Source organism: Solanum verrucosum, unplaced genomic scaffold (genome assembly GCF_900185275.1).
Source record: "Solanum verrucosum unplaced genomic scaffold, falcon-dt-bn FXZP01000261.1, whole genome shotgun sequence".
Lineage (NCBI taxonomy): Eukaryota > Viridiplantae > Streptophyta > Magnoliopsida > Solanales > Solanaceae > Solanum > Solanum verrucosum.
The window spans coordinates 15,583,346-15,605,007 of NW_026019969.1; the positions used below are offsets into that span (position 1 = coordinate 15,583,346).

Consider the following 21,662-nt stretch of genomic DNA (forward strand, 5'->3'; position numbering starts at 1 on the left):
GCTCGTTCTCATGAAATCTGCCTCATTGCCACAGAGATAAATTACGATAAGTTAGATGCTCATGAATCATGACTCATGATCAAAATGGAGTAAATAGATTGGGATTTCGATAATTGGTAAAACCATAATATTCTAGACCTTTAATCTTGTTTCCAATTCCATCCTCTTTAGCTGATAATTTTTACTACTTTAATATTTATCAGTTAGGTAGTTTCAAATAGAAATCTTAATTTTATAACTCCAAAAAATTGTTAGAAAATATTGAATATTTATAGTAAATATTAGTTTTCTATGTAATTCGAAGCTAATCTTAAAAATCGAATTATATTTGCAGCGATTTAATCATTGAATTTAACCATAACGGAGAAATGGCGTATTTGAATCACTTAACTAATGATATTAGTGGTATATTTTCTGATTGTAAACGGGTAAATTTGAATCTTTTCTAAACTAATAAATTTTTCTAATTAAATATTGTACTAAAAGTTTATCATTTTAGGTATAATTTTTACAATAGTTGTAGGCAATGGCGGAGCCAGAACTTTGACAAAGGGGTGTCAAAATATAAAGAAGTAAAATCGCGTAGAAGTCAAGGAGTGTCAATATGTAATATATATATACATAAAAAAATATTTTTAGTTTAGCTACACAATGTAATTTTCGGACGAAGGGGTGTCGACTTCATGTGGCTCCGCCACTGGTTGTAGGGTCACCTGTGCAAGACATGTGAGTTAGAAACTAATATATCTCAACTAGCTATAAGAATAAAAATCTTTTGTATAAAAGACATAAAATTTAAAATAAATTTATGAGAGGTCTACAAGCAAAATTACAAAACTCAATTTTCTATTTTGAACATATATTATCAAATTCAAGTTTTACGCAAGGTATCAGAGGTTAATTAATTAGTATTAAGGAGATTTGATATTAAATTCTCAAAGAATCCAATGTTGATTCTATTCTTTCACTTATTAATATTCCACAAAAAAAATGTGAACTTTTTGTTTAGGGAAAGAAACCAAAGTTACAATACTATTTAATTTTTTTCCTATCACTTATTAATATTCCAAAAAAAAAAATGTGAACTTTTTGTTTATAGTAGGGAAAGAAACAAAAGTTACAATACTATTTATTTTCTTACCTATTAGAAAAATTTTCTTTGCTAAATTTAACCTCGTATATGAAGAAACTACATAATTAAAATTTTAAAATTACTATTTGATATCTGCCACGTTTCACCTACAAAATAAGTAGTTAAAATTTAATATTTTATGGAAACAAATTTAACTAATCGCCTAATATTAATAATATTAAAACTCTAATAGGTAATCCAACACAAATATGGGAAACTTACTCTAAATAAAGCCCTAGTTAGAATCTAACTCTAATACTCTGAATATTTATAAATAAATATAACCTTATGGCAATATTAGCGTTCTAATTAACACCTCTCTCAGGTCCGAAAAATACAAGTTATTTCATGTTTTTGTGGAAATCAACAACAATAACCATGTTGCTATGATTAGAATTAGAACTCTAGGAACAAATTCTTGTTGTACACCATCTATATATATTCCCTACTAGATGTAATTTTCTCAACGGAGTTATTTATTGGGCTCAATTTTCAAACAATGTTTATATGTTCTCTTTCGATCTAAGAGATGAGAAGTTTCGGAGTTTTTTCACTACCAACAAAATATAGTCACTTCGCTTTTGTGAATGATATGGATACCGCCCTTACAGGGTAATTGGTTATACATTTATATAATACGAAACTTGAAAAGATCGATTGGATATTGATGATCTTATTAACAAAGTTTTTACCAAATTTATCAACTATTCCACTTACAAGAAGGAGAAGATGATTGTCTTTTCAAAACCAGAAAAGATTGACATGTCTAAGCAAATTCAGGTTTTAGCAACAACAAACATTATTAATGCCTCCTCTACTTATAATTTGGTGTTTCCTCCTGGATTTATATTAAAGACTGTTAGTTCTTTTGTTGAGAACATTATTCCTTTATCGTTTTTAGTCTGAAAATGATTTATTTAGCTTCTAGTACTTTTTTTTTTTAAGCTGTAAACACTGTAGCTACCTACCAAAAAAAAAAAGTAAACATTGTAGCTAGATACATATATTGTTTACCAATTTATGGATAAATGTGCATTTTTATTTAATTTCAGTCTCAACTAGTTTTGTTCAGTCAATATTGCTCTATTTCAATCTTACTATTGCTATTATCTTTAATTCAGTAATTTACTTCATTATATTGAAAATTTAATACTAAAGTTATTTTTGAATTTTCTAGTCAATAGTTATACTGGGGCCCAGAAAACAAGTGGAATTTTGGAATAGGCACTCTACTTAAATGTCAACGTCTATTCACAATAATAATTTGATTATATATATTCTTGTCGTCAATTGATTAAATTAACCCCCCCCCAAAAAAAACAGATTTAAATGGAGCTCATTTGATTTTGTCAAAAAACAAAAAAAAATAAAAAACTGGTACGTTTTTCAACTAGCACATTAATAGTTGTCTTAGTACTAATATATAAATCTAAGCAAGGCTGACAAATAACTTATTGGGTTGAACATGTGAAAGATGGAACACTTGTCATATATTATATTTTTAAAATCCAGAAAATAGAAACATTAAAATCTAAACTTTAATGGATAATACTTTTTATATTATTATATTGTCGAAGTCAGCTTATATATAGATATTAGATAACTTTATTAATGAAGATTTAGAAAAATTAAAAAAGGTAAGACCAATTTGTAGCTATACAACTTCAAATAATAGAAAAAAGGAATGTGCATAAAAGAAAAGGTCCGCAAAAATAATTATTTCACTTAAAATATTTTCAGAACCTATTGAAATCATGGACAAAATTCATAGAAATAAAAAACAAAGCTAGTTATAAAGAACAATATTTCATTATTTATTGATACTACTAATTTTTAATTAATATGAAGAAAAAAGAAAAGAAAAAAGAGTAAAACATAGGAAACTGCCGTGAGAAAAGAAACTAGTTGATTGTGGTAATACTCCTTTAATTAGAGGTCACTAATTCGGTACTTGAGCATGAAAAAATTCTTGACAGGACTATTATGATCCCTATAAAATATAAATATAAATTAATCAAGCTCTAATATGATACCAAATGAATAAAAATCAGGAAAAAAGAAAGTAGTTGATTGTGCACTGCTAATTGAGTCGGTATAAAAAAATAATTAGGATCGGCCCCTCAAATAGGTATAAATAACAAATTGAGTCGTGAAATTTGCAGAAAGGGGAAAAGAGGGAGCTCAATTTGCAGCAGCCAGCAGTCGTTTGTGTTTGTGTGTGCGCGCATGTGTGTTATGTGTATGTGTTGGAATCTTGACCAGTGGCCCCTCTGTTTTCCTCCATTCTTTTTCCGCCATTAAAACAATTTGACATCTTAACACCCCTTTTCTAGGGTTCCTTCACTTTTCCTCACACCCCCATTTTCTCTCCTTTTTCACGCCTCAAGACTCTGCTTCACTGTAAGTGCTTTCTTTTTTGTGTCTTTTTCAGTTGGTTTCAATTCAATTTTACTGTTTTATTATTGATTTCGATGAATCGGAATCCATGGCCTAGCTTTGTTGTGATTTGCTGGGTTGGTTCTTCTAAGTTATTTGAATTTGACCCAGATTGAAATTTTATGTCAGAATTTCAATTTCAAGATTTGGGTTTTTTAGGAAATTGTAAATATTGTATCTTTTATGTTCAAGTTGAAAACTTTATGTCTTGTGTACTTGGATTTCCTTTCTTTAGGGTTTGCTCTGTTTTTGCCTGGACTAGTTGTTAGGTTTTTTTTTTTTTTATCTTAGTTTGAAAATTGCGTAGAGGGTTTCTGAATTGCTAGTGTTTTACTGCAGATTCTGACATATTGGTTACTTTTGAGGTTTCTATTATGGCTGACGGGGAGCTGGACATTTCTAACCAAGAAATGTTGTCAAGTTCGAATTTTGGTGAATTTAGTAGTTCAATGGACAGTTTTTTCAATGAGATTCTCAAGGATGCGCATGCCTGTACTCATGCCCACACTTGTAACCCGCCTGGTCCTGATAACTCTCATACTCACACTTGTTACCATGTTCACACCAAAATTGTGCCTACCACAGATGACGATAAGAACCCCAGTGATGATACTGCAGAATCTGCAGATAATAAAGGGAAGAAACGCCCTGTGGGTAATAAGGAAGCTGTTCGCAAGTATCGTGAGAAAAAGAAGGCCCGGGCTGCTTCATTAGAGGATGAAGTTGTCAGATTGAGGGCTATAAATCAGCAACTCTTGAAGAGGCTGCAGGGTCAGGCCGTATTGGAAGCGGAGGTTGCTAGGCTAAAGTGTTTGCTTGTGGATATACGAGGAAGGATTGAAGGGGAAATTGGATCATTTCCATATCAGAAGCCCATGAAGAGTGGCAATACATATCAGCACATAGTTAATCCTAACTTTCCTGGAGCATATGTGGTGAACTCTTGCAATCTACAATGTGATGATCAGGTTTATTGCCTCCACCCAGGTGCAGAAGGTAAAAGCTCAGATGGCACTGTATTAAATGGACAAGGCTTCAACAACTGTGAATTTGAGACTCTCCAATGCTTGGGTAATCAAACCACTGGGCTGGAGGAGGTTCCTGGGTGTGTTGTGGGTAATAGCACACCTACTGACAACACTTCTGGTCGAAGCAAGAGAAAAGGTGAATTGATGTGCATTTTCTCTTAAAGTTGATATTATTTGAAAATTCGACTATGTTAACTATTTTACAACTTAACTTAACTAAGCATTGTCCTTTAGTCACATGAGTGCAGTATCTATTTAAGACTAGGACTTAATTTCTTTACTTTCACAAAAGGGTATCTTTATTGTGTACAGTTACTCATCTAGTCGAACGCTACTTTAATATTTTTTTAACAGTAACTATTAACTAATATATTTCCCCAGCCTATCGTTAGTATTTTATCGTAGCCTCTTCACTTCCATATTTCTTTTCCCAAACTGCTTTGATTTGCTTTTTCGTGAGGTGATGGTCTATTTTAAACAACCACTCTACCTTCCAAGGTAGGGGTAAGATTTGCGTACACCCTCCCCTCCCCAGTCCCCACTTGTGGCATGGGATTACACTAGGCATGTTGTTGTTCTTCTATTAACTAATATAATTCATAAGTCAAATCAACTTCTCGAACCTCCTATTTGGTCAAATATCGTCATATAAAATGGATGGAGGGAATGCATGTATATATAAAAAAAGTCTTTTGTTTATATATATATGGAGGAAATGTGTGAATACATAAAAAAAAATGTACCTCAACTGTCATGGTAAATAGTGATTTTCACTTATATTTGAGCGTGTGAATAGGTTATATTATGTTGACATGGTAAAAAAATACCAACATTTCCTCTCTTATAACACCATCTTCTTCCTCCTTCCGTACATCCTCGGTCACCATTCTCTACCCACATAACAGAGCGACGCATAGAGGATGTAATTCATGTTTTCCCCTTCTTGTCGACAACGAATCCCCCTCCACTTTACACCTCCCCGGCAACCATCTTCAACCAACACCAAAGCTACCACCATCTTCCTCGAGAACTCCACCATCACCAATGACCAAATGCATTAAACAATAGCACGTGTGCACAACACATCATTAGGAATGCCATTTTAATTTTTCCAATATTACCAAACCCCCTCCTCCCACGCGAAAGAAAAAACACAAACATAGAAATCCAAAACTACTTATTCGTCCAGCAGAACTGCCATTGCTGTTTTTCAAAAATGGGTTAAATGCCATTGTAATTTTGCTTCTACTCACCTTTAAGCAAATCACTCTTGACAGTAAAATCTATCTTCAGTGTCTTACACTTGCAGCAGGTTGGGACTAAACCCAAACCTTGTTAGTAAAACGGACGACTTAAACGATATTTTGGAGGGTTGTACTTGTTTTTGTCCTGAATTATGAGGCTATTCTGGCTCTGTAGTTAGTCTTCCCCTCTTTTCTTCCCTTGAATTTAACCTGGAAATGCTTAGAGTAGTAAGCCTTAATCTTCTAGACTTTGATGAAGACATTGTTATCTAATGTTGGTGTGTGTCTATATAAAATGTTATCTAATGTTGGTGTGTTTATATAAAATGTTATCTAATGTTGGCGTGTGTATATATAAAATGTTATATTATATTATATTATATTTGTATATATAGGTGATTTTTATGGTAATGGTACTTAATTTGATTTCCAAATAAATGAAGAGAGTAAACATTGACATGCTTGATAGTACTCCCTCGATTTCTGAACAAGAAACAGAAAAGAAAATGCTGAAGGGGTTCCAAGTAACAAGAATCCAAGCATCTAATTTCGATCTAGTTTAGACAAATATTTAATTAAAAATTGGCATAATATAGTAGTCATTATAAAACAACTTATAAGTACATTTGAACTAAGATCAACTACAACTAAAACATTTTTTTCTTATTAAGAGTTGGGGTGTGCAAGTACATCTGAACTTTAAATTATTGGTATTTAAGTAGGACTGATGCAGATTCTGATACCATTTCCCGAAGATCCAATATTATCTAAGCATTCAGGGCCGTCCTCAAGTCCCTGGAAATTGTTTGCAACTAAATATATGTATGCTAAAGAAAAACTAGTCGTGATAATGCCTCTGCTAATATGGAGTGAAAACAATGAAAATATTCAAGAAAGTCTGGATCACATTTCTGTGGTGCGGAATCTGGTGCATTTGGAAAGAATAGAATCAAAGATGCTTTGAAGATAAACTACACCAGCACATCCTTGGGAGAAGTGTATAAATCTTTTAGTTTTTGGTGTAAGTTGGATTTAGTAGATGATTTGGAAGAATATATTGATTCCTTCCAGTCCGTGAGTTACTGAGTAGGTAAAAAGAATTGTTAGGTGTCTGATATTTTGCTGCAAATAGAGCATATAATGGATGCTCTGTGAATAGAAGTTTTGGCATACCTTATTACAAAAAGAGAAAAAACACTCTTGCTCAGCTTGATTAATATCCAGACATAATTATCTTTTGACTGAAATTCTAAAATTATGATGACAAGAAGAATTTAAATGCTAAAGTTTGCATCCTATTGAATCCCTTTTGTGTAGCTTGTAAACTTTGTTAGTTCCATTAATGCCAAAAAAAGGAATCTTTATGTGTTTGATTTCACTCTGAAATTTGTGAACTGAAACAGTTAGTGCAATCTTCTTGATCCGAAAGGAGTGTCGGAGATCTTGGGTGGCTTCTGGCATCTTTGCCAGAACTTTTGTCCTTAAAGATTTGTTTAGGAAAAAAGTTTGTTTTTTCGACAAAAGAAAGATCCATGTATTTGCAATGCCTGTCAAAATAACTATTTCCAAGCGTCTATGTTGTGTATTGGTTGATGACATTTGTATTATTAAAATTAATGAAAGTGAGTTATTCTGTGTTTTAATGGAGTTGGTGGTGCAAAAGAACCGGTTGCTTCAAGTTTGACTTCTCTTTCATTGAGCTGAGTGATAAACACGTTGATGTACCAGGGTAGAATGACAACTTAGTTTTGTGTTTAACCCTCCTGGCTGTTCTCCTTTATATTGATCTTTGATTTGCTTTGCTTTTTCAGGAGGCACGCGTACAACAACAACATGATGAACTTCTTAGGAGAGCATCATTGTTCTTGAGAATAAGTATGTTTTGTCATGTGCTCTCTACTGGGAGAAATTATGTGCCCTCTCTGGGGATTTCTCCCAGTTTCTCTACCTTGCTGAGTTCAAATTGAGAATCTTCTTCTGGCTGTTGAGTTGGTGGTGTAGTAGGTATCTGAGTGTCCGTTGTTTATCAACAGTCATGTAAAGCAGAAACAACCGAACGAATATAGCTAGCAGAACTCATGAAGAGGATACCAAGGGTTGTGGTTTTCTGTGAAGATCTGGAAGCTTTATTCCTCACTGTTGTATTTATTCATTCTTTGATCTTTGATGAATGTCGCCTCTTGCCTATGGATGTCCAAATTGATAGTTCTCTTTCTTAGATTATGTGAATTTGAAACCGCTAAATTTGAAATAGATGGTGGCTTTTTATTAATGCTCGTGGTTCTGCTATCAAGAGTGTTAGTGGAACACTCTTGACAAATTATTGAAGTGCATTCGCTTGGTTTCTCAGGTTCTGTTCCCTTTATATTACTTGTGGCACCATATAGGTGGTGTTTAGTTTGAGCTGCAGGAAATAGGATAAATCTCATGAAGTAGAAACCATGATTGGTGAAATATGTGGTATTCCATATGCCCTCGTGGGCTTTTTCTCCTTTTCTATGGGTCATGGAATGGTTGGCAGGGGAAGAACAAAATCTGTGTCTCCCCTTTTTTATGTGAAATTTGAATTTGATGTTTCAACTGAGTTGTACATTGTTGATTGTGTTTAAATTATTTTTTGCTTTGATGGTTCAATCATGATTCATGATTAATGGGGATTCATATTTGGAGCAAGCAGACAGGTAGGATTGTTGACACTTGCCATTGGCTCATCATCACGTACCATAAACATGAGTTCAGCAAATTGGCCAGATTTGTGGGAGGTAGATCCCCAAGAGATAAAAGTACTCCCTACTAACAAAGTTTGCACCGAGACCTATAATAAAATAAAAAGTCTAGCGAGTTCAAACCACCATGATTAATAGTACAAGTGGCTCGCACATGGATTCAGTTCTCAATATATGCCTTTAAGTTAACAATGCAATCCACACATATCAACGGTACTCTTCTACTTGATGATTCTGCACCTAATAAAGTTTATATTCGATGCCATATATAACACTTTTCTAGTTCACATCTGCAGCATACAATTACTAATGGAGAGAAAATTGAACATCTCAGCAGTTGCCATTGTCATTGTCCTCACGGTAGATGCTCTCAGCCATCTGCCAGACTTGGACACAATTGTCTTCTGCCACACTTGAAATGACCCATGGCTCATTCTTGTTCCATGAAAAATCAGATATTTTTGCTTTGTGACCGCCATGAGAGAAAAGAAGTTCGGAGGGCCCGTCTTCAGCTTCCCCTTCCAATTGCTCGTCACCAATCCTGAAGACAACAATCTTATTGTCAGACAAAAAATGTAAACCATCTTTGGTTATTATCACCATTATTTCTCATTAAACTTTAGTGATAACTGATAATCCACCACCATCGTTTTTGTGTAGTGGAATTCATTTCATGCATGATGTACCTGTTAAGATCCCAGACCATCAACCTTCTATCACCACCTGAAGATGCCAGTACAGTCTCATGATTAGGATCCCATTCTACCTGGAATACCTCATCCCTGCAAAAAGGTTTAGTGACAAAAAATTTATCAATTGTAGAAACAAGAGGTAGACAAGTTGTCACATTTTAGCAGAATGCATGAGAATTCCTATTGCAATGTCATCAAAGAAACTAGGAATTAGCTGAGGAAGAGCATAAGCAGGGCTCAAAAGCAACAACAGATTTGACCATTTTCAGTGTGCCTACAGGCAAAATAATTTAACGATGACAAAAGAACTGCACCACGACAAGTAGATTTGACAGATACTTCATAGTTTTCATATGTTTTTTGTTTCAAAAGGAGTTCTGTATTGCATACTAAGGAAGGGATCCAAATATTAACAAGTCAGTCATCACCGGAGACGAGCATCAGCAAACTGTGATTTGCAGAGTCACCAAGCCAATAAAATAATGGAGTGACTTAAAAAATTGACTACAATAAATTGGGAGACTTGAAATAAGCTGAAGGGCATACGTATGACTGCCAAACACATGCAATGGAGAGCTAAGCTTTCGCATGTCGAACAGACCAACAGTGCTATCTGACGATGCTGTAGCCAGAACCCACTCAGTATATGAGTTGAAAGATAAATAATTCACCTGCAGAGAGGAAGAACAAACAAGATCAGCGAGACTGCATCAGGAAAAGTATTGAGAAAAGTTTGTTCAGACGGTGCACATGCTATTCACTTTCTGATTTCGCAATTCATTAATGCATGTGAAGCAGGTGACAGGATTAACCTCTCGAACAGATAAAAATAAAAGTTAAAACCACTAAAATGTCCCAAGGATAACCCATTGTTGGAGGTCCCATTATTCCAATACTCATGACATTTCAACGGTCCTATCATAGTAGTTCCATATGAAGCTTTCATAACTAAAATTAATATAATGCAGAGGCCCAAGACTCCTCATCTAGTTTCTTAACAATTAGCATAGCACATGAGCCGTAGATAAAGTTCAGAATGTTTCTTCTGTACAATAAAGAGATTGTTTCCTTTCAGCTAACATTGTACACGAGTCATGAATAACAATCTACTTTTTGTTCCACATCATAGTTTCATATGTTTCTCTTAACACCATATTGGGTGCCTAGCGCATGATCTATGGGTTATCATTAAACAATTAGATAAACATAGTAGAGATCAATCTCAATGATACAGATCAAAAAATGTCTAGTAAAATATTAAACAAGATGGAATTTAAAGACACTGGCCTCTTTCTCATGCACTAAAACCGACTGTTGGGCTTTGTTTGTCCGTAAGTCCCAAATGATCAGACGACAATCATCTCCGACCGAACCAAATAGGTTCTCATTCTTTGGATGCCATGACACGTCCTCAACTACATCTTCATGCTCCTATACAAAAATACCACAATTAAATTCATCTGCTGCAGTGATATTCAACAAAAGAAACTCAGTTGAATCAGCACATTGGGTGAAAGGACAGATCACATTACCTCATAAGTATGATGGGCCATAAGCACTTTATCTTGAGGCAATGCAGATACATCCCACAAACAAATCTTCTGATCGTTTGAACCACTCAAAAGAAAACCCTCTTTAAACGGGCTCCACGACAAGCCATAACCTTCTTTATCATGCCCTCGAAGTCTAACATCAGGGTTACAAGACCCACCTTCATGATCAAGGGGTTGTTTAGCTGAGTCAAAGACATAAACTTCAGAGCTACTAGTCTTTGCTGCAACTACAGCTGGCTTCTGTGGCATACATCTCGCCCTATTCACTTCTCCATCAACATGAATCTTGTGTACTATCTCTACCTGTGAACACTAGAAAAACTTAATTGACCAATTAATTCACAGGTCTTAACATTTGGGAAAAAAAACAATTCCAGATTAAACTTCCTTCATATAAACATCAATAGATAGGCACCACATATGCATAACAAAGAACTTTCTTCATTTAGATATTTCATCAAACAGTTCATATATGTACACATATGTATCACTCAACACGAATATAGAGCGCATTTTAACAGATAGGGAATAACTTTTTTTCAAATATTAGTGCAGTTTAACCGATTGTAAGGAGTTACAGACCTTAGGGATTTGAGGCTTCATGAGATTGTGTTCAAGTCCTGAAGCAGGATTACGAGGGAGATGAACATTTGCGACCATGAGGAAGTTGGGGAAATCGTCGGAGGTGTGAGTTCCGAGAATGAGCTTGTGTACAGCAAAAGCACCGTCGTCGGTGGTGGGGAACGGAAGCCATTGAACGGTAAGAGAAGGCCATTCAAGGGCATGACAGACGACAAGATCGTAGAGCAACGGCGTGTTCTTCTTCCAAACGGCGAACTCCTCTTCTACCTCTTGTTCGGTATCTCCCGCCGCCTCCATTTCTTCTTCTGCCATTGTTGATGGAGAATGAGGGTTTCCTGTTTCCCGCCAAAAATGGAAAATGGAGTCTACGAAAGGCGGTTGGAAAACTATGGATGTAGCTTATAAGTACTGTTGTTAGTACTTACTACTGCTCCAGTGGATCACAGTGAACTTGGGCCTGTTGTGGTAGTCCAAGGTCCATTTTTGGAATTTCACGCATACAAATTATGAAGGGGAAGTTGCAACTTACACCAATGACTGCTGGACCAAAAATATATATATCGATTAGTTAATACTTTCTCAAGAAAACAATTAATGACATAGTGGGTTTATCATTTTATCCCTATTAATTATGAAGTGGATGAAATTTTTTGACATTTTTCAAAGTAATTAGTCATTTAATTGAGGGTATAATAGGTAAATAAAAATTGTCCTTTCTTAATTTGTCAAAATGGGCAAGTAATTAGGGATAACTATAAAAAAAAAATGGACAAGTAATTAGGAACAGAGGGAGTACCATATACAAGTTCTTTATTTATTGGAGTATTTAAATGATCGAACCCCCATCGATCGTTGTTTTTCCAATTTTTTTGAAGCAAACAACCACAGTTGGCTCTTTTCTTGGTTTTTGTCGTGTTTTTAGTATTGGCTTTTGATAGTCACCATTAGCTTTTAAGTTCATTCTATTAGTTGGGATCAAAGGTGTTTCACTTCAGTAAATTTAAGAAACTAAAGATGGTCAATATTATATTTGAAAGATTAAATAGATTTATTCGTGCCACAAAGGACTAATTTTAGCTAAGAATTCCATGTTAGTCCCTGTTATTTTTAATTTTTTCTTAATTTCTAAAAAAGTATGAAATTCTTTAGTTAACAAATCTTTACCAAAATGCAGAAGTTTATAAATATAATAATACACTATTACAAAGTTATTTTGAAAAAAAAAAAGACATTTATTGATAAACTTCAATTTATTTAAAAAATAAAATTGAACATAAGTCATTAAGTTGCATACAAGTATTTAATATATCTTCTCACATAGCATGTATAATCTTCTCACGTTAAACTTGCATTTTTCGATCATGTGACTGAGAAGACGAACAAATATTGTTACTTTGAACCATTTGTTGGTCAATCTGATCGGTAAATAAATTTGATAAAAAATAATGAATTTAGTGGATATAAATAGTCAAGTAGGAATTGATTTGAAATAATAATTATATGTTGGTATAATGGTTATATCGGATATAAATGATTTAAATGTAATTATAAATTTTATTTACATATGAAATAAATGGTTGTAGATATTTCAAAATGTAGATTGTTTTTACAAAAATATAAACATGTGAATCAATTTTTTGTAGTTAAAAACTCAAATCATGATTTGATATTCCCAAAACGAGTTTTTGGAGAATTTGAATTTTTATATCATGATATGAATTCAAACACGATATGAAATCACACTATACAAACGTCTGCTTTCTGTTTGAAGACGATTTCTCAGTTAGAGAGATGTTGATTTTGGATCGGAGGTTCATTGCATGATATAATTTGAGTTCAACTTGTTGCTGAGACCCTCTGTTTGGAGTCTCTTCTAATAGATGAAACTTAATAAAGCTCACTAGCCCAAGAAATTTATAAAAATGAAGAAATATTTGGTTTAAGAGATTGAGTGCAAGAAATACTTGTATCCGTGATACGTAATACTTTAAGGGATCGTTTGATAGAGTATATAAGAATAATGCAAAATAGGGGGCATTAGTAATGCTAGTCTTGCAATAGTAATGCCTGCATTAGTTATGCAAACATTATTTCTTATGCATTGTTTGATTTGATGTATTAGAAATAACAAACCTTGCATAATTTCTATTAAAAAAATATATGTTTACAAAAATACCTTTCACACTTTATTTATTTGTACACTTCCTTTGCAATAAAGTTCTTTGCTAAAACATCAAAAAAAAATTCTTTGCTAAAACACCATTAACTTTTCTTCTTCTTTTTTTCAAAAATAATATTAAATAGTTGTACTATTGCGTAAAAATATTTTTGTGAAAAGTTTGCAAACAATTTTTTATATCAAATTTATCGTCACAATAGTAAAAATTGTGATTAAATTATATTGAAATTAAAACACCAACAAATAAAAAAAAACTAAAAAGCAAATCAAAATTAAAAAAAAAAAACTTCTGACAACAAAGAAAATGAAAAGGCTTTAAGGGTAGTTTTGTAATTATTTAATCTAATGCAAGTGTTAAAATGCTATGTATTACTAATACCTAGAATTCCTTGGTATTAGTAATACACAATAGAGTGTATAACTATTGTTAGTTATATATGACATGAAAAAGTGTACCAAACAAGGTACTACTAATACACACACCTAATGCATGCATTATATTTCCTAATACACTCTATCAAACAACCCCTTAAGTTTTATAAATAGAGATACCAATTTGAATTCAAAGTATTTATATGCTAACGGTACACAATAAATATATTTTTCTTATTTAGTTCATTGTGATTAAAACGGTATTACTGTTTAAATAGAAAAATAAAAACATATAAAGAACTACAGTTAGAAAAAGATATACTCCCTCCGTTTCACAAAGAATGGTCTAGTTTGACTTGACACGGATTTTAAGAAAATAAAGAAGACTTCTTAATCATGTGGTCCTAAATTAAAGTTACGTCAAATGTACAAAATTGCCCTTTAATCTTGTGGTATTAAACATGCCACGTGGAAAGCTGAAATTACAATGTTACCAAAAAAAATAAAGGGGTCATTCTTTTAGAAACAGACTAAAAAGGAAAGGAGGTGATTCTTTTTTAAACGGAGAGAGTAAATTGTAGTAATTTTTTTAAAAAAATAACATACATATAGCTATTAAACTTTAATAACCCTATAAATATAGTCATTTTTGTAAGTTACTCAATAAATTATTCCTTCAATATTAAGAACAATGTTGTAAAAGTATTTCATATCCACAGTAATTAATTTATTGAAGAAGCCCAAAAGCCTGTAACTGATCCATAAGTTATGTAAATATTACTACTTGTATATTAAGATGTAAAAAGAACTGAAATGAAACTTGAGTGACTAGAGTGTATGATAAAATGAAGAAAGAATGGACTATGCAGTTCTTATGTACTTTGCCATTTTCAATATTTATATTTCTGCACTTTGTTAGCAAGATATGCTCTATTAATATTATTTCGTATTTATATATGTGTAATTTTCCTCTTATGAGAATCACATTAGATGAGTTCTTAGCAAAAACACTTTCTTTTCTTCTACATCCTAATTTCTAGTTTATATGTAAAATATATGAACAGAATTTGAGATTTTTTTATTGAGGATTATTTCTTTCACTTGATTGCAGATAGGGGTGTGCAAAAATCGAACCGAAAAAAGTGTTATTGATTTATTGTTATTGAGTTATTGGGTTAATGGTTATTTAATGGTTTTATAAAAAATAAACTATTGGGTTATCGATTTGACATTGGTTTTTTAATATAACCGATAACCCATTGAAAATATAATAATTTACTATTTTAATTTTTAGTCATACATAAATATCAAACAAAAAATATTAGTATAATCACTATATTAGACTATAACTATAAGGACCCTACACGATTAACATTACTTAATTAACTTGCTCTCTGCATTTACCCTTTAAGTTTAGTTTACTTTAGTCTTTAGGTTCACAACGTCAAAAACCTAAAGAACTAAGAACGACGACGTCTAGGGTTTGCAATGACGACGGCAAGGGTTAGGCAATGACTAGGGTTATAAATTGTGAGTATTTGTTGTACTTTTACTACACTAAGAAAAGCTTTTGCACTCAATGAGTAATTAGATTTCTCTCTTTTTTTATTTCGCGTTAAATTATTGGACAAGTCATATATTTATTTTGAAAGTATTTTCTTATTGGTTAAACCGAAAACTGAACTGTTAAAGACCAATAAACCGAAAACCGATAACAAATATCTTATTAGTTTGATTATCGATTTAGCATATTTAAAAACCAATAATACTTAAAACCGAACTGAACCGACCAATACACACCCTAGTTGCATACCAAAGTTAAGGAGCAGGTTATCCTCCTGTTGAATTTGAACACAAAGTTACTACAGCAGTAGTAATTTTCAATGATTCTTTCTCTTTTTACTTTTAGATGTATATCATTTAGATGAAATTGATTGTGAGCTATAAGCACTATTTACTATATTACTGAGGGCTTATACTTTTATTCATTTTTTCTGTTATTCTAGTCAGAATTCATGAAACAAATAATGTTGTATTGACAAAGATGTTTATTGTTTCCCTATTTGAAATTGTCCTTCTCTTTACTACATTTTCTTCCGATGTAATTAATAATAACTCTCATAAGGTGGTTACTTTTTCTTTTTTTTTTGTTGGAGAAAAGATCACCGCATTAAAAATTTGCACTGGACTACACAATTTTTTCCGAGTTATTTGAAGAATGTTGACTTTTAACTTTTTAAATAATGTAGAAGTTTTATAATAATAACAAGGCATAAACAGTCCCAAAAGCTAGTTTCTTAATAATTATGGAATTCTTTAGCTAGAAATTCCATATTACTCCTAAGAGTTTTCCAAATAATCCATCACTCATTGCTTTCCAACCTAAATTCCCACTAGACTTTTATAAAGAAACAAAAAGTTTGGCATGCATGCACTGATGCTTTACAAAAAGCAACAATCTGAAAAATCCAACAGTTATACATACCCATCTCACATATCTAAATGTCAATGACAACACTGTTAACAATTTCTTTTTGTTAATGGAAGTAAACAGAAAATTTCAATGACAAAGAAATCACTTCACAGTTTCCTGCAATCTAATGGTTTGTGGCAACAGAAACAGCCAATTTAACGGGTTCCAGTACTCCATTTCATCTTTCAAGAACAGAATACTCATCGATTTAACAATACAGTACGTACAATCATGATAAAACTTTAGCATAAACAGAAAATAGCACTATGATCAAAACTTAAAAGGAGGAATCAACACCACAAACCAATACAAATTTAACAATAACAGAGTACTAATGTACTATGGTACAAGATTTCATAATATAGTAATCATAGCAGCAGTATTTTAGTTCACATGACCACACAGGCTGCAGGATTCTCGTCGCTAAAGGCAGTAGTATAGCGAACTTCAGTAGAACTGGCACGAGCAAGCTGGTTAGTTTGGAAATCATCTCTTCGCACGTATCCAGCAGGAGCCTTCTTATCATAAACACCCTGTGCATAGGGGTGAGCAACGACATCGTATGGGACATAGGGCCAAATCTCTGCCTTCTTACCTGTGCGATGGGCTACACGAGCCACAACTTTCTCTGGATCCACATAGCCTACTACTGTGAGCTTGTGCTGTTTAGGCTCTATTGTCACGGACGAAACTCCTTTCATTCCCTCAACAGACCTTCGCACTTTCCTCTCACAGCCTTCACAGTCCATCTTCACTTTTATCTCCACTGTCTGAAAATCCAAAGTTTCTTATTATCAAATCTAGCAACTTATAATCTACAACACTACCTTGGCACATATCTCGACTTCCATTTGGCCATAGATTTTCAAAACAATAATTGAACACATTGTTTGTTCATAAAATTTAGTACTAACTAGTTTTTGGGGTGAAATTTCACTTCCACTCTTAAAACTTCAATATTTTGTTCCAACTTCAATTTCCAAAAACTATTTTTTCAACTTCAAAAACTTGTTATTTTAAGTTTCAACTAAATCTAGGGTCAAACGCTAGCCAAGAGAATGGAAAGATAAAGTGAGGTGGTATAAGTCCAAGTAATATAGTCAATGTGGACTAGAAAATAGTCTAACTTTTGTATGATGCCATTAGTAAAATGTAACAATTGTTAACTGTGTATAGCAAAACGAATTTGACACTCCATTAGTTCTAATTTATGTAACTTTCTTTTCTTTTGAGTCCCTCCATAAAGCTATAATTAAAACAATTCAACTTTTAAGATTCACTTCTTATCCTTAATAAACTGATTTATAAACATACAAATATGTTATAAGTATAGGTTATTCTTGTTAAAGAATGACAAATGTCCCACATCGGTGATTAATGAGATGGGTGAACTCCTTATATGGCTTGGGCAATCCTTCTCCCTTTGAGCTAGCTTTTGGGGTGTGAGTTAGGCCTAAGACCTAATTTAACATGGTATCAGAGCAGGGTCCGTCTCTCCTGATGTTGGGGCCCCCAAAATCAAAATTGCCCACGCACCAGATGCTAAGCACTGGGCGTGAGGTGGGGTGTTAAAGAATGACAAATGTCCCACATCGGTGATTAATGAGATGGGTGAACTCCTTATATGGCTTGGGCAATCCTTCTCCCTTTGAGCTAGCTTTTGGGGTGTGAGTTAGGCCTAAGACCTAATTTAACAATTCTAGACCACAAGTTTCGAAAGTTTTTTTTCTTTAAACGGTGCCACATAAATATCAACCCAAATGATGTTTAAAAGAGTATTAGTGCATATAAGTTATATCTTGGCAGGTCCATAAATAAAAATAGGATATGGCCCAGCCAAGATATGTACATTTCAGTGGAGGCCCAAAGGGGATACTGAATCTGCACTATCCTTTCTGCAACACATCACTCTTGATGGAAACGTTCTACTTTTGCTTTTGCTTTTGAAAAGCTATGAAATACTCACTTTGGTTATAAAGAAAGAAAAATAGGTAAAGAAATATTTTTTTTAAGAAGAAAACAAAAGGACAACAATAAATAAAGGCACTAGACTAGTTCATGTGACTACAAAATAAGTAGACATAGTTATAGGAGAAATGCTATTAACGAGAAGAGAGCGTGCACATGGGAAGACCACCCCAAATCTATTATTAGCACGCATTTACTAAATATAGATATTCATTTTTACTCCCATCGACCCATTTTAGATGCACACTTTCTATTTTACACTTTCTAGTTCTAGTAATAGATTGATCGACTTCACAATTTTGACATTTATTCATATTAACCTCTTAAAGAAAATCATAAATCTTCAAAATTTATTTAAACTTCCAAAGATAATATGTAAAATGGAAAAAAATTAATTCTTATATCCTAATAAGTAATCAAGTAATATGGAACAAATATTTATAGTAAGATATGGGACAAAGGGAGTACCTACCCCAGTTATCACTTAGTTCATAATTTACCATTGTTATTAACTATAGAAGAGATTTTTCTCAAAATATAGTGTTCGAGCTAACTTAGATGTCACATCATAATAATTTCATTGGTTTTTGTTAAAGTCTATCTACCGCACAAACAGGAATAAGATTTGTGTAAATCATACCCTCCCCAAAGCCATTTGTGGGATTACACCAAAGATTACATGTTACCTCCAAGAAGCATGTATAATTTTTGTATATGGAGTGTTTTATGATTGAACAAACATTATTGATTAAGTGACACATGTACCAAAAAAAGTGTTTTTATGCAAAATCCCATATGAACTATTTTCTTCTATGCAATTTGTAGAGAGTTATATTGAAGCATTTCCTCCCACATAAACAAAAAAAAAACAGAAAGGTATAAAAGTGGCCGGCAGATACATGGTAATTGGTATAAAATAGATCTACAAAAACTGAGACAGCTAGATTCGAGAAACCAAATTGTATTTAAAAGAATAAACTTAAACAGCAGCTGGAGGACAGTTTGTTCATAAAAATTACTCACTTACTTTTTTGTGGATTAATTTGAAATCGAATTCGGGAAATAGCTTGTAACCTGTTTTTACTTAAAAGGTTGTTTAAGTATATTCCAAATACTTTCAACTCCAGCCAGCTACATGAATTCCAAATCTATGGTGAAATGCCTAGTAATAGGCTACAAAATTAATGTGGGGAATAAGTTTAATTTAAGAGTAAATCTTGAGATCTGACTTGAGAGTTGAAGAAAACAGCAAAGCCCCCCAAAAAAGAGAAGTTACCTGTAATTGTTTGCGTCTTTTGTGCTTGGAGTGTTGAGAAGAGCAATCAAACATATCAGATATATGGTCAAGAACACCCATTGTTTTGTGCTACTTGTGTGAGTGTATTTTGATGAGAAAGAAGAAGAAGAAGCAGAAGAAGTAATGATTCAAATGAGAGAAATATCCCACTTAATTTCTTGACGTGTTCTGCCACACGATAACGACTCATGACCATCTCCTTTTTTCCTTTGTCGCTTATATAGCCTACTAGTACTATACTATACTATACTATATCTAGGAGTGTATAAGTTAAATTGTAAAGTCAAATTGAATTGACGAATCAAATTAATTCGAAAAAAAATTGATTTGTAGTTTGATTGGTTGGTTTGGCGCTTGAAAAAAAAATCGACCACTCTTGATTTGATTTGGTATTAAAAGAAAAAAAATCAAATCGACCCCAAATCAAACCAATATAATATATATATTATTTACAGATACAAAATATTATTTATAATCTACTTTGTTAATATTTTTTTAGTTAGTTTATAGTTTTCAATGTTTATATATTTTATTGAGCAACTCTCACATATAGCAAACATCAAATTTGTATGTTATATCTATAGTTTGTTTAATCGCTTATGGAGCATCAGATTGTATAACTCGCTGGCTCCTCTTCAGATTTGTATAATTTTGCTGACAGCCGTTTGTATAAATCGTTGTCCTCTCATTTGTATAAATTGTTGGCAGCCTCTCAATTCAATTTTATATGTTTGTATATTTACATAAAATTTGAATTTGGATACAATTGAATCGAAATAAAACGTTTGTATATCAAGTCTCTCTCACTATAATTTGTATAAGTATATGTTCTTTTTGTTGTACTTTTCAGTTGTATATGTATATAAGTGTAATATGTATATAAATAAAAATTTGTATTAGTTGAATCTGTATATGTATTTGAAAATTCATTAAAAAAATAATTCTTTTTTTATATACAACTCTATGCCTGAAGCAGACGCCATTTTCTTGTATATTCTGAATCCCGCCAGTTTTGTAACACCAGCCGAAGAAGCAGCCATTTTCTTGTCCTTTCGCTCGGAGAAATTGCTATAGCAAATTATATGAAACAGTAGCTGTGATTGGAAATAAAGTAAATTATAGCTATAACATTTAATTTGAATTAATAGTTTGTTATTATATACAATTTTTCCTATTTAATTTTAAATTTGGGCATGTAAAATTTTGTAAATGTTATATATATAATTTTATTTTATTTATAGATAAAAAATATTATTTATAATCTACTTTATTAATATAGTTTTAGTTAGTTTATAGTTTTCAATGTTTATATAATTTATTTCAAATTTGGGCTTGTAAAATTTATAAATATTTTATTTTGTATTAAGATCAGAAGTTACAATTATATTGTTATAGTTTTTCAAATTCGAAATTAACAATTTACTTTGTAAATATTTCGTTTTGTATTCAATTTGACTGTATCATTTAATTTTATTAATTTAACATAATGAACGTTAATATTTCAAAAATATATTTTTTGTACTCATGTGAATTTTACGTCTTTACGAAAATTTCTATTCATTTAACATTTATTAAGTTTAGCTTATCACACAGGTAAGTGAAAATATATTTGATCTCTTTTTCAAACACCGTATAGTTATAAAAAAGACCAAAAAAAACAAAAAAACCAAAAAACCAAAAAATATCGAAAGAATCCATTAAAACCGAAACCAAAAAACCGACTTTGCATGGTTTGATTTGGCTTTTAGATTTAATAAACTGACATAATTGATTTAAATTTTTTAAAATGAAAAATAAACCAAATCGACCTATATACCCCTAACTATATCCATCTCTTTATACGACTCATAATGCCAAGCTGATCTTCCTATTATTTATTATTTAACCTATGTCTCACACCATCGTTCTAAAATATTATTTTACGCTATGTTATATTGACGATACATATAATCTTTTTTTTAATTATTTATACCAATGGTA

At 32.3% G+C, this 21,662-nt stretch overlaps 3 protein-coding genes across 3 annotated transcripts; 1 reads left to right on the forward strand and 2 right to left on the reverse strand.

Moving 5' to 3' along the window:
- The first annotated feature begins 3,183 nt into the window (after positions 1–3,183).
- Positions 3,184–8,196, forward strand: LOC125816086 (basic leucine zipper 23). Its single transcript, XM_049495679.1, has 3 exons — positions 3,184–3,532; positions 3,908–4,732; positions 7,652–8,196. Exons 2-3 carry the CDS (start codon positions 3,943–3,945, stop codon positions 7,675–7,677), a joined length of 816 nt encoding a protein of 271 aa, XP_049351636.1. The 5' UTR covers positions 3,184–3,532; positions 3,908–3,942; the 3' UTR covers positions 7,678–8,196.
- Positions 8,197–8,584: 388 nt separating this feature from the next.
- LOC125815557 (WD-40 repeat-containing protein MSI2-like) lies at positions 8,585–11,766 on the reverse strand. The gene is made up of 6 exons (XM_049495053.1): positions 11,394–11,766; positions 10,791–11,114; positions 10,546–10,689; positions 9,805–9,929; positions 9,253–9,348; positions 8,585–9,107 (listed from the first exon to the last, which is right to left on the reverse strand). The coding sequence occupies exons 1-6, from the start codon at positions 11,703–11,705 to the stop codon at positions 8,897–8,899; spliced, it is 1,212 nt and encodes a 403-aa protein (XP_049351010.1). The 5' UTR covers positions 11,706–11,766; the 3' UTR covers positions 8,585–8,896.
- A 5,031-nt stretch (positions 11,767–16,797) lies between these two features.
- LOC125815558 (heavy metal-associated isoprenylated plant protein 26-like) lies at positions 16,798–19,872 on the reverse strand. Its single transcript, XM_049495054.1, has 2 exons — positions 19,662–19,872; positions 16,798–17,187 (listed from the first exon to the last, which is right to left on the reverse strand). Exons 1-2 carry the CDS (start codon positions 19,740–19,742, stop codon positions 16,807–16,809), a joined length of 462 nt encoding a protein of 153 aa, XP_049351011.1. The 5' UTR covers positions 19,743–19,872; the 3' UTR covers positions 16,798–16,806.
- Between the last annotated feature and the right edge of the window lie 1,790 nt (positions 19,873–21,662).

Excerpts from the sequence above, each read along its gene's own strand:
- LOC125816086 (XM_049495679.1), top strand. The coding sequence starts at position 3,943 with ATGGCTGACGGGGAGCTGGACATTTCTAACCAAGAAATGTTGTCAAGT. Across the intron at positions 4,733-7,651 it reads TGGTCGAAGCAAGAGAAAAG|GAGGCACGCGTACAACAACA; the intron begins GTGAATTGATGT and ends TTGCTTTTTCAG.
- LOC125815558 (XM_049495054.1), bottom strand. The coding sequence starts at position 19,742 with ATGGGTGTTCTTGACCATATATCTGATATGTTTGATTGCTCTTCTCAA. Across the intron at positions 17,188-19,661 it reads AAAGACGCAAACAATTACAG|ACAGTGGAGATAAAAGTGAA; the intron begins GTAACTTCTCTT and ends TTGGATTTTCAG.
- LOC125815557 (XM_049495053.1), bottom strand. The coding sequence starts at position 11,705 with ATGGCAGAAGAAGAAATGGAGGCGGCGGGAGATACCGAACAAGAGGTA. Across the intron at positions 10,690-10,790 it reads TGGCCCATCATACTTATGAG|GAGCATGAAGATGTAGTTGA; the intron begins GTAATGTGATCT and ends ATTTTTGTATAG. Across the intron at positions 9,108-9,252 it reads ATGGTCTGGGATCTTAACAG|GATTGGTGACGAGCAATTGG; the intron begins GTACATCATGCA and ends TGTTGTCTTCAG.